This window comes from Crocodylus porosus, unplaced genomic scaffold (assembly GCF_001723895.1).
Source record: "Crocodylus porosus isolate Cpor-Errol unplaced genomic scaffold, CroPor_comp1, whole genome shotgun sequence".
NCBI lineage: Eukaryota > Metazoa > Chordata > Crocodylia > Crocodylidae > Crocodylus > Crocodylus porosus.
Window position 1 is genome coordinate 5221482 of NW_017728925.1, and position 13285 is coordinate 5234766.

A 13285-nucleotide genomic window follows, 5' to 3' on the forward strand; every position below is an offset into this window, starting at 1 on the left:
AGAGTTCCCCAGCCTGTAGGTATGGTGCTGGCTCTTCCTCCCCAGGTGCAGCACCTTGCACTTGTCAGTGTTGAAACCCATCCTGTTCTCATCCACCCACCCCTGTAACCTGTCTAGGTCTGATTGCAGCCTATTCCTCCCTTCTAGCGTGCCTACATCCCCTCTTTCTCCTTTGATGGGTTTCACAAAAATAAAGGTACATGTAAAATTCAGTATGGGAGAAATCTTGACATTTCTTTTCCCAGCAGACCACTATGAGGGACCTGTCTCAGATGCTGAAGAAGATGCCCCAGTATCAGAAAGAACTCAGCAAGGTAAAGGGAATGGAAAATGGATGGCTGCCTACAGAAAGGAACTGGTGTTTGAGCAACCTTCCTCACAGAATGGCTAAAGCTAGCCCTCCTCCCATGGCCAAGACAGCAGATCTCCAGTTGTGCTTAGTGGAGCCCTTGCTAGTATTACAGAGAATGAATACTATTGAGGCTGAAACAGGGCTGGTGGTATTGGGGTGTGGAGCTTTTAGGAAGACAGCTAGCAGAGGTAAGAAGTTGGGATGGGACTTTTCCTCAAACGGAAGTAGATGCCAACCACCCTGCATAAACTTTCTGTATAATTATTACAGCTAGAGATCGCAGTGGAGATCAGGGCTCCATTGTGCTGGGCACTACACACACTTAGCTTTTGGGGAAGGACTGTCTCTTACTAAATGGAGAAGACAGAAACACAGAGAAGGAAAATTAACTTCCCAAGGCTACATGGCAGATCACTGGCAAAGCTGGAACGTGACCCCAAGTCACCCATAAAAAAGAGCCAGAAATTTGTTGACAAAACTAAAGATTGTATTGACTCTGAAAAGTTTCTTTTGAAACATCTCAGGCTTGATGAACTTCATAGAAGGGCCAGGAATCCTTGGAGCTGCAAGCCATTCATGGATCTGCCCTGGGCCTGGTACCCCTGGGAGTTGGTCAGTGGATTGATTATTAGATTACCAAGGAAATGGACAGGAACATCAGTCTCATTGAAAATCTGCAGGGTCTGGGAACTCCTGGTTCACCAGAACATTTCTAAAATGTGGCTTTTGGTCCTGTTCAAACTGAAATTAAATTAAAAAAAGATACGTGGAGACCCAGAACCCTGGTTTTAGATACACATCTCAGTGCTGTGCTCATTCTGCTCTACATCTTCTGTAGTCCACGCTAGCTTGGTGGTGGTGAAGGGGCCAATCTCTGCTGCTTCAGCGATTTGAGGGAAGCACAAAAAAAAAAAAAAAAATCACACGGTACATTTCTCTAGCCAGGATGGCATTCATCACTATGTATGTAAATCAGGGACATCTATAGTGTCACAATAAGCCTGTTTGCACATACATTCAATAGAGGGCCAGATTCTTAGCAGGTACTCATCAGCATTATTTCCCAAGCACCTAGGATCTGGGCCAACAAGCCAGTGTTAAGTGCTGGGGAACATATTGCTGCTAATGCTAGAAGTGTGTCTCTACCTCTTGTATTACCATAGTATTCCACCCACCTGCACCTGGCTGAGGACTGCATGAAGCACTACCAAGGCACCGTGGACAAGCTCTGCAGAGTAGAACAGGTATTGGTCTCCTTTCCGTCCCCCTGGCATTATGCTCTGCACCCTGTACTTCACCCCCAGCTATTGAGCAACTTCTGAAGAAAAAAGTTCGGACAGAACCCAAAGGAGGAGACCTCCTAGGCCATGGTGTTCCTTTCCCCAAGCCACGCAGGCTTATTCCTGTGAAGCCTCAGCTTGATTTTAGATGCATACGTGATGCCCAGTCACAGGAGTCAGACCTTGCTGTGCCTAAAGAGAACAAGCATACAAACCTGAAGGCGGTACAGAGCTAGGAGATTATGCACTTTGGATCTGGGCACAATTCGTTCCCTCTTGTGGCCTTTACAGAATCTCCTCGGTACACTGGGAGACATGCCAGGAAGTGAGACTTTCTGTGCTGAGTTGGCTGTAAATGCATCCTCTTCCTAGCTTTAAACTAGTCTGGTCCCTCCTTACACATGGAACATGGAATAGGGGGTTACTTGAGACATTTTTCCCCATGGGAGAAATTTCTGGGACTAGATCTGGGCCTATGGAGAAATGGCCTGGCCTTGTCAGATTATTCTTTGGTCTACCAAGCAAGGCAGAGTCTCCACAGTGAAACCTTTCTATCCATCACCAATCCAGATTTGTCTCCTGGTGGGCACAGGCCAAGTATTCAGCAAGTTAAGTTATGGCTAAGGTTTGAGCTCACTTAAAAGCTAACAGCTGGCACACACAGCTCACTTACTGGGGTAGACTAGGTTGAGAAAGGAGGTTGTTTTAGCTTCTTCCTGATCCTCAGCCTCCCACTACAGAAGCAAATCTGGCTGGTTGGTTTCTTCAGCCTTAGCGATCCATCTGCCCCATCTAGCTCAGTTTCAGTGTTCAGGGCCCTTCTGAAGCTTAACACAAGCTTGGACTTCTTTCTTCTTTTTTAATCTGTGCAGTCCAGGCTATGACGAGCTCTGAGCTGCAAATCCTGGGCTGCTCCTTTGCACATTGGTCAGTGGGTATAGGCAGTTCTGATGGAGTCAGAGTCTAGTTTTCACATTCCCTCCAAATTCAGACTTCTATTCTTTCCGTTGTGGTTTGCGACATGGTGCTGGAGTTGACCCTCACAGTGAATGGTGTGTGGATTCTCTGCAGGACCTGGCTATGGGCACCGATGCTGAAGGGGAGAAGATCAAGGACCCTATGAGGGCCATTGTGCCAATCCTGCTGGATGCGAATGTCAGCACTTATGACAAAATCCGCATCATTCTGCTCTACATCTTCCTGAAGAATGGTAAGAGGAGAAACTACGGAGTGGCTTGGGTTGGTGAGGGATCAAAAAGGTCCAGGGAAGGACAAGGGGACACACAGAAGGTGATAGCAGTGGAGTAGATCCAGGTACACACTTCTACACGCTGCACAGAAGGGCACAGAGTCCCTACCAGACTTCCAGAGATTAGAGCTAGTTCCCTGATCTTCTTTGGCACCGCTAAGTGATAGACTGGGGAGATTTCTAACCTACAGAAATGGATGGGACATTGACTGCAGAGAATGAATGACTCAAACTGCTGATTTTTGACAGTGCTCAACTCATAATAATTTTCTAATGCCAATAAGCAGTTCATCCTCTCTGTCATCTTCCATTCAGGATTCTCAAAGCATGCTGCAAACTTTCCTGCAATTTCAGTCCTCTCAAGAGACAGGTGGCATCATCTTATTTGATAGAGGGAAGATAACATGGTACAGAGAGTGAAAACGGCATGCAAAAAGTCACTTAGCAGTACTATGGCAGAGCTGAGAGTAGGGCCATGGCCCCTGGCTTCCATGCCCATTTTCCTACCCACAAGACCGTGCTAATTCATATGTTGCCGAAGTTGAGGGGACGTAGAATTGATATACAATGTTGGTTTTTAGGACAGAGGGCAGTTATGAGGGAGGCAAGCAGTGAAGTGAAATAGGAGCTGGGAAGGAAAAAGTGGCAACAGCTTTCCGATGTTACCCAAGAATTCTCATGATAAATTGATCTTCAGGACTGATGGCTAATGGCCTCCAAGAGATCCCTAGATTGGGAGAACACGTGTATTTTAGTTTGGGAACCAGTTTCCTGTTTGTGTCTCTAGGCATCACTGAAGAAAACCTGAACAAGCTGATCCAGCATGCTCAGATCCCACCAGAGGACAGCGAGATCATCACCAACATGGCCCATCTTGGAGTGCCCATCATCACAGATGTGAGTGTCCAGCAGAAGCCTGTCGCTGTAACAAAGACTTCAGAGTACCTGTCTGACTCTGGACCTCAGCCCCAGAACACACTCAAATTAGGATCGTCTAAGAAAGCCCTATAAGCCTCCTGATTCGCCAGTGTTGTTAGACTGTGAATAGCTGTTGTTCTCAAACAGTTACAACTCTGGCATCAATTAACCTCCTACCCCTGGGTATCCTGGATTAGGACTGATTTAGGTGACAGGCACAGGAAGGGGAGACTGCTGATACGAGAGCTGAACTCTCATTGGCTATGGAATTGTGATTAAATCTGAATGACCGGTACTGATTGGTCTCTGCGGAAGCTGGATTGAAGGAAGTGAGTGCATGTATGCAACAAAGACGAACTAACGAGTCTGTTGGGTACTTAGCTCTTGTTACTGCTCCCACCTCTGGCTCAGAAAGTTCTGGATTTACCCTAACTAGATCTTTTTGTCTGGCACAAGCAGGCAGTGAGATCCCAGAGGTACCATGGTCCAGATGTCTGGGGGTCCGTGAAACACGAGATAGAGAGATATAGGTCTAATTCAGCTTCCACTTAAGGAATGGAAAAGCTTCCCAGGACGCCACAGGGAGAGACCTAGCCTCATCCCCATCCCTGGTCAGATTTCCATTCCACTCTCCCCAGTGGAGACCAAGGTAACAATTGTAGCATGTGCCTGGAATGGATTGAGAGCTGCTGTGTCTATGGCTCCGTAGTGATTAGCAGTCAGAAATTCCTTCTGCCAGAGCAGGAGAAGGAGAAGAGAAGCCAAGAGAGAAAAGTCTGTACTGTCCTTATCTCACTGCAAATGCTCAGTCTGCCAGTGGAAGGACCTGGACTGAGAGGCACAGGACAGGCAGCAGAAGTGCAGTATTCTCCCTCCCACCACTGACCTTTCTAGGTGCTAGTGCCTGGCCTGGTCTTCACAGCCCATCCAATTTTTGGCTTTTCTCTGAACGCTGTCAACATGGGGGGCCAGTTTGCACCAGCTATGACAGCTGACTTTACTATGTGAACCTCTTAACTACAAAGAAGGGAAACAAGACTCCACTAACTTGGTTTTTACAGGACACCAGTCATTACCCTCAGATAACAGCAACTTTATGATTACTACCAACCTGGCCTGGCCTCAAACCGCTGTCTGAATCCATTATCATCTAATGCTTTCTAGAAAATCCCCAGTGCCCTACTGACTCAGTGTTGAACCACCATTTTAATGCCTGTCTCTACTGTTGTTTGTGTCCAGTCCACCTTGCGTCGCAGGAGCAAGCCGGAGCGGAAGGAGCGCATCAGTGAGCAGACCTATCAGCTCTCAAGATGGACCCCTGTTATTAAAGACATAATGGAGGTAGGCCCCAGAAGAGCTAGGGGACAGGATCAGTGGAGGTATGAAAGGAGGATGGTGTTGCTACTGGAAATGTTTGAGTTGATCTTAAAAGATCCTGGAGCACACACTTTAGATTATAGTTTCTGTGCATCAGGGACCATTTCCCCCCAGGTTTGTACAAAAGCTAAAGGTCCTAATCCGTGTCTAGGGCTCACAGGTAACATTGCGATAAAAGTACATAATAATTCACCAGTTTCTGAGACCACATGGTCTCTTACTACATGGCACATCTGGGCTGTATCTTCCCCTTCTGGGATCCCAACTGAACCAGCAGGGCAGATGCTGAGAAATGATACCACGTGCTCCAGTTCACGGGGATGATTTTTCATGCCCTTTAGTATCTGATTATTTAGAGGTGCAAAATGAAGCCCAGCTGTGGACATTCAGCTACTGAAAACCCACCCTAAGCATTAGTGTCTCCGAACTGGTCAGTCTGGCATCTCTTCTTCCCCACCTCAAAGATCAGAGCAGAGTTATAGATTCTGTCTGGCATAGAGAACAATGCAGACTGAAGCTGGGTTTCAGCAAAAATGTTTTTCAATCTGTTCTTCGGTGGCAGTTGGCATAATAAGCCTGCTTTCCCATCAAAACTGCAACTCTGGTAAGCCAAGTGGGGCCAGCCTGTTTCTTTCAGGCAAGGCACGTGTTAATTCCTCAGTGATACTTTTTGGAGGACTAGTCTCTGCTGGCACCTAGTGGCAAAAAGCAGAGGGACACTGCTGAGCATTTGGAGAGATGAATGTACCACTGAGCAAGCGTCTGGTACGAGGGTCTGATCTTTGCAGCTCAGTACCCCCTCTGCTAGACATAATTGAGCACTAGAGCACGTGAGTCCCACAACAAGAGCCAAATCTGGTAAAATATCCTTTCATCATCATGTGACAGTAACCCTCTCTGCCTTCTGGTCCACATGATCAGAGAGGTTAAAGTTGAACAATTGCTGCTTAAGGAAGTAGGATTTTTCTGCAGTGTTGTTGGCAGCCCAAGGGGCCAGGTTAGGGTTGCCAACACTCCAGGATTGCCCTGGAGTCTCCAAGAATTAGATATAAATCTCCAAGAGACTACTGAGAGTCACCTGGGAGCTAAATGATAGGGTATTCATTAAAATAAATATTAAATCTTGAATTCAATTTATACAGTAGTCCAATGGGTTTAAAAAACGTAATAGTAATGTGCATTTGCCTTCCTATGTGAAGTCTACACACTGTAATTTATATCTAATATACACAAGCACGTTTGCATTGTGTCGCATCACGCCACATGATGCCAACTCTGTTTGAATCTATTTTGGGAGGTTTCAACCCTAGGCCAGGTTCAGTTATCCAGAAGTTCCCATTTCCCACCTGCTTCAAAACCACTCTAAATTACCTTCCTGGGGACCTCTGACAAATGATTCATATCTACTCAAAGACACTGAGTGCAAAGGTTTAAAACAGAATTTTGGGAGAAGAGGAGAGAGAAGGATGTAAACTAAACTTAGAAAAAGTTATCAATTAATCCACAATGTCTGTTCAATAAGACCAGCATGCCAGTCAGTATGCCTTGGCAATTTTCTTCAACTTCATATTACTTATAAGGCTGCAGATGGCTAATGAGGCAGCATTCTAGCATCAACGACATCCCTCTTCCCTTCTTTTCCAGATCCCCACTTACGGTTTGTTGTTCAGAGTTGTCAGTATCCAGATCTTCCTGAATTTTGGATCTCACAGGGCTGCTAGCACTTACACCTGAGCTGCTCCACCAGCAAATGTAGCTGGAGTGATTATGTTCTTGGGTCAGATAGGGAGATCCCTGCTGTAGTCAAGTCTTGAAGGCTGAAGCAATAACATACAGCCCTCATCTACCACAAAAAGATCTTTTGCAACCAGAATTGAAGTATGGCCCTGGCTCCAATACCCACTCATGCTCAGCTCCCAGCCTAGTTCTAGTAACATCTCACCCTAAGCATATTTGGCAGGTTCTGTTGCTCTTTTCTCACACAAGGATAACTGTGATGTTAACTCCTGAAACTCAAACCTTAGTTGTAATTTAACCAAAAATATTCAAAACTGTCAGATGCAAATGAATCCTGGCCTCCTCCTGTTGCCAACAGGGGTGGTAGGAAACTTCCTCCCATGTAGGGTTCCTGTGCAGCTGGAGTTCTTGGGCAGCAATCTCTGTTTACATGCTGGTCTCCAGGGGCATTTTTATACGTGCATGGTGGCGGTCTGCTTTTTAGTTAAAAAATGCACCGTCACCATTTTCTCCACTTATACAACTGCAAGTGTCACATCGCAGTGTGCATCAGCTCATGTGTGGAGCATACTCGATTAATCGAGTCTGCTTCAACTTCCTGGATCTCTGAAAAAGTATGCGTTTAAATGCCATAAGGGGCCACACTGTTCTCTTTTCTGCCCTCACACAGGTCTCAGTAGTAAGTGCCCTGCTCACTAGGCCTTTAGGGTTATGAAGAAAACTTTCCCACACTACAAACAGGCTTTTCCGTAACCTCCAATTATTCCAGAGTTTTCCTCTGATGCTAGTTGCTATTGGAGATAGGACTTTGCCGTTACTTATGCTGGGGTGACACATGGAAAGCCCTGTCACAGAGCAGGACCTTCTGCCCTAACGCAGAATTAAATGCGTTTCTGTTCTAAAGAGTTTGCAGTCTAAAAGCACACTAGACATGCCACTAGTATGAGGCAGAGCTGTTCCTGTTGTCCCTTATTATTGATGCTTTACTGGAGGAACCTTGCTTTAAAGGCACCCGTAGGGTTGTTTTAAATTCCTGTGTTACAAGGCTGGGAAGGGACGCTGACAGCATATGATAGGGAACAGAAGGGGCAGAGGAGGCAACTACACAAGGCTGCAGGGATCCAAACTCAGAAAGTTACCCACCGTTATATTTCCTGAATGTCAAGGAAGTGATCTAACAGGACTTTGACTAATGCCCTAAATGCTTTCAAACCTAGGCAAGAGAAAGCAGAGCAAAGACCCACAGCTCCAATGCTGGCTCTACCCCTGAGATTACTTCTTTGCAGAGATCCTAGCTTTTCTCATTCCAGGACAAGCCAGTTACCTTCTTCCTCACATCCCCAGAGACAGCTGTTCCCTTCTGTGGTTTCATAAACATTTCTCCAATCAGTGGACCTTGAAGAAGACAATGAGGAGCTGATCCAAGCTCAGTGGTTTCAGCTGGGACCCGCATTAGGGTGGTATAAGATGACTCACTAGAGCAGCTGATAGTGATTCATTAGGGATGTGCAACACAGCAGGGTTCTTAGTAGGTCTCACTGGAAAGCTCGTGGTAATAATCACTTTGTCAGGCTTAAAGAGCTGGTGGGTGGCAGGAGGTGGTTGTAAAAGGCTAGAAGCAAAAAACTCCCTATTGAAGAAGGATGTCAGCTGAACACCTGACTCACTCATCTTTCTCAGAAGTGACTGACTTTCCCTCTTCTCACCCCCTTGGTGTTGAGCATTAGCATAACAAAGAACTTGGTGGGTTCATTTTTTTTTTGGTCTGCAGTCTGAGTGTGGGTCCTAGTGATTTGACTGTAGGGAGTAGAAGGCGGGGCCAAATTCTCATCTCACTTACATGGATGTAAATCCAGAACAATCTACTGAAGTCAATGCACAGGCATAGCTAAGGTCAGCCTATGACCTGCAGTTTGCACAACACTGGAGGAAAATAACCTAGAGCTGACCTCATCCCTATCTGCATGAGGAAGAAGCGGCACAAACTGAATTAATGTAGTTTAACTGGTACAAGCCCCTTTGTTGACACTTCTATTCTGATCTAACATAATTCATTTGAGAACAAGTTTAAGCTAAAGCAAAGGTAGTGGAGCAAGCAGTGGTTTGTGCTGATTTAACTAAAACAATGTAAGTGAAGGTGTCATTTAAACTAATGCCACTTCTGAGTGGGAGTCAGCTTTACCAAGGTGCTTTGCTATCAGTAATGGACCAATGTGACTAAGGACAGCAGGGCAGGCACTAAGATGATTGTAGGCACAAGTAATTTAGGGGAGCACTGAAGCACAAAAACAAGTTATTTGTTCTTTCCTGGTGTGATTGGACAGGGGGATGACTTGCCAGGAAATCCCTACCTTCCCATCCTGTGATGGCTTGAAGATTAGGGTTAGCTTTGAACCTAAAGTGGGATTCTCACAGAAGCTGTACACAGTTGTACATACAGCTGCCACAGTATCCTTTAAAAATTCCAGTCCCAAAGTACACAGCCAACCCTGCAATCATAGGCTTGACAGTAAAATTAACCAGCTATGAGTCTCCTTCCATGACTGTTGAATCTAATGCAGGATGTGTTACCAGTAGTCACCAGAGCCTGGCTTAATTTAACTCAGGTTCTTCCTGAGTTCTGCAGCTGCTGTCAGGAGCTCCCTTTTATTTTATATTCATTCCAAGTGAATCATACTGCCAGCACCTGATGCTGGCCCTCAGAGTGCAGCTGTTCTTATTACAAAGGTGAAACAAAAATGAATACTAAGCTTTACAGAAGATTCTCCAGTTTTATTCTTTCCTCAATACTGCATTGCCCTCAAAAGTCAATGCTGATACCAGGGGTCCTGTTGATAGTAATCAGGTGAAGAATGAAGTAGCTCCTGGTTCAGACGAGAGAAAGTCAGGATGAGGAATCTGGAGAACAGCAACTGCTGTAAAGGAAAGCATGGGCCAAGTGCTCAGGAGATGGTCATTGCTCAAACAGAGCAGATGTGCTCCAGTTGAGACCTCCTCTTGAGCCCCTCTGAAGCCCAGCCTGACTCAGGGCTTGGCATTTAATATAGGTCAGAGGCTTGCAGGTCAGTAGCTGCTCCTGCATATTGGCTGTGGCATGGAGTGACTATTGCTCACTGGGCTAGCTAATAAATCCAGGAAGGAGCAGGAAGGGTCTGCCCCGGCTTGGGGGTATCAGGGCTCTTTCCCTTGAGGGATACTTCTGAGGCTTCAGGAGACCTTTTTGTCAGAGTATCTCCACAACTGTGTCCCAAAAGCTGCCCAAGGAGATAAACCACAGCTCTGGTCCAAACGATGGTAGCTTTGGCTTCCCTAAATACTGATATCAGGTTTTTCTCTTTCCAGGATGCTATTGAGGACAAACTGGACACAAAGCACTATCCCTATATCTCTACCCGCTCCTCAGCCTCTTTCAGTACCACTGCTGTCAGGTAGGTTCAGTCCTGGGAAGAGGTGCCGGTACTTTTCCCTTATCATCATGTAGCTTCAAATCTCATGCCACGATGCGTAGATTCACAATCCAGCTTCCTCCTGTTTCAGGACATTATAGGTCACATAGGATTCAGTGAGGCCTTGACGAGGCCAGCTGTTGATGTGACTCACATCACTGCAGTATCTGAAATCCTGAACAGACATGTATATACTTTATAGTTTACATTGTTTATGAATATTAATGGAAGTGACACCAGCGTCTGGAACAGACAGATATGCAGCTCCTCTGGGGTTGCTCACTCAGTAGGTCATTGTTACTGGGACAATGGGAGAACCAGGTAACAGCCTGTTTCCCTTCAGCCAGCAGCTAGCCTGGGATGAATGTAGACAGAGCAAATCTAAACTGATGCCACTTATACCAGGAGAATTGTATCTCTGAGTCTTTCAGAGCAAATTCTCTACCATAGGGGGGGCCACCCTTTGGCACATGTACCACAAGTGGCACAGGCAAGCTGTGTGTGTGGCACATGGCAGATTAGGGAGGGGACAGGCAGCACAGCAGCAGATTGAGCAGGGAGCAGATATCAGAGCAGCAGACCAGACGGGGAAAGGAGAGTGGAGTGGCACTCAGAGAGAGTGCAGGGCTCATTTGTGGCACATCTACCAAAAAGCTTGGCCCCCACTGCTCTGCTGGATTGGGAAAAGTTACCTGGTTTGGAGGTTTATGTCATTGGTCTATTGCTTTTTTATACTTGTGTGTACTGATGGTGGCACTGCTATAAACATGACTTCTACCCAGGGTCTGTGCCTTACAAATATTCCTGGGTTTTGTCTTCACAGCATGCCTGTGAGGTAGAAAGATATGCACCCCATATGCACACCTCCTTTGGGAAAGGTGGGACCTTTCCCAAAGGAGAGTTTGGTTACATCAGCATTATGCAGACAGATAAACACTTAATTCCCCAGTACCAACTACTAGCCCTCAGTAACTCTCTCTTCATTTCTTCGTTGTTTCTTTTTTTGATATACTGATACTCCGTGGAAGTGAAAGATTAGTCAGGATGACTAGAGCAAGGCCTAGGGTAGGCGTATCTCACTTCTATCCTACAGCAGCGCCCCCTATTCCAATCCTGAACCACCAGCCATCCCCTCACTCTGTTTTTGTATCTCACTCCTGTTCTGCTTCAACACTTGGAATTTGTGTCCAATTTCTTCCTAAACAGACCCTCATAATAATGGAAAACAGTGTCAGGCTGTTCATCAGGTTTGTGACCCAGTCTGATGTCAACCTTGGGTCACTACATTACCTTGTGTCTCAGTTCCCCGATCTATTAAAGATGGACAATATTTATCACTGAAAACCAACAAAGACCTCTGCATGCAGAATGTGGATTATGACTGCTGTCTGAGGTGAATGGACAATAATAATAATAATCTATAAACATTTTAACTAATCCTCTCCATAGCTGTATAGGCCAGGAGGTAGGACTACTTTTCCACTTCAGTGTTAAGCTCTCTGCTACAGATTCCTTAGCTATACACTGACTTACCCAAAACTGTAGAAGGAACCCAAGAGTCCTGAATCCCTGGCCATTGCTCAGGCATTCTTGTACCCAGGACCATCCAGAAGAATTCATCAGATATCTTCCCTCTTAGCAAATAGCAGCTCCAGGAGTTGATTGTCTCTGCATGAAGTGATTGCAAGGCAATCTGAGTGTGGATGCTGTAGGCTCTATTACCCCTCACTGTATCTTCTTTTCCCTATTTAGCGCCCGCTATGGACACTGGCACAAGAACAAGGCCCCTGGTGAGTACAGAAGTGGCCCCCGCCTCATCATCTTCATCCTTGGGGGCACGAGCCTGAATGAGATGCGCTGCGCCTATGAAGTGACACAAGCCAGCGGAAAGTGGGAAGTGCTAATAGGTGAGTACCACGGGTGTTCGAAGCAGAGCCATGCACAGCTCCATTGCACTCTCTGGCTCCATCCCATGCTTCTCTTTTACTCACCTGGCTCTGAATGCTGCTTCTCTCTCCATGCTAAAGGCAAGCAAACAAAATCCAGTCTCCAGATGACTGCATGGGAAGAACTTATATGAAAAACTCATTTTTTCCTACGTCCTCAACCCTATATAAGAACAATAGGATTTGCCTCCTACAGATCAGCCCATCAAGTCTTCTGTCTCACCTCTGGGAGTGGCCAACATATGATGCATCAGAGGCAGGAAATCCTTGTTTCCCCACTAATATTGCAATTCATCATGTAGGGAAAGTGGAGTTGATGGTATAGGATGAAAATGGAAGTTTTTTCTTGACTCCTGAAGTGATCAGTTTGGTTCCGTAACACCTGGATAATCAGAAAATACATGCCTCTCCACATATTTTTCTCCCTCCCAAGGGCAAATTCTTGGTGGTGCTGTGATATGGGAGGTGCAGAATGTGTTGATGTGGCAGGGGCAGAACTGATATCCTGCTGGTCATCAAAGAATGATGAGCCAGACACACACAATGGGGACACAACTGGCTACTGCATGATTCTGACATAGAGGGACCTGGCCTTTTCCTTGCTGCTGGTCAAGATGGAAGTGCTTTATGGGTGCTCTGTATCTATCAGTATGGCGTGGGAAGAGCTATGGGTTAAGGGAGGGATGTTGGCAGAGCAGTACGGTAGGAACTACAGCTGGTTCTGGAGAGTGCTTCTAGATGCTTATGTTCCTGAATCCTAAAGTTGTTCATGCTGACTTCGCTTGCTGGGCTAGTGCTGTGAGCTCTGCTGAATCTACTTGTGATTACATCATTAATATGCTACTGCTCAGCTTGACAAGGACAACACTTAGGCCAGTGCCACCACCCCAGTGGATCCTCTCTAACTGGTACCTCATCTGCTCACTGGATTTTTTTCCACTGGAACACACAATTCCTTCCCTCCCAACCCCCCTCCCTCC

At 46.1% G+C, this 13285-nt stretch overlaps 1 protein-coding gene across 4 annotated transcripts in view; it reads left to right on the forward strand.

Annotated features, from left to right (window-relative positions):
• The window catches only part of STXBP1 (syntaxin binding protein 1), a 69705-nt gene that overhangs the window by 44897 nt on the left and 11523 nt on the right, over positions 1-13285 (forward strand). For 2 of the 4 annotated variants that reach the window (XM_019540621.1, XM_019540619.1), the window contains exons 12-18: positions 246-314; positions 1516-1596; positions 2704-2842; positions 3669-3778; positions 5039-5140; positions 10256-10341; positions 12112-12266. In XM_019540621.1, coding sequence (XP_019396166.1) covers positions 246-314; positions 1516-1596; positions 2704-2842; positions 3669-3778; positions 5039-5140; positions 10256-10341; positions 12112-12266 — 742 coding nt within the window. The remainder of the gene's footprint in view (positions 1-245; positions 315-1515; positions 1597-2703; positions 2843-3668; positions 3779-5038; positions 5141-10255; positions 10342-12111; positions 12267-13285) is intronic. The other 2 variants (XM_019540622.1, XM_019540620.1) reach the window with 1 other exon arrangement.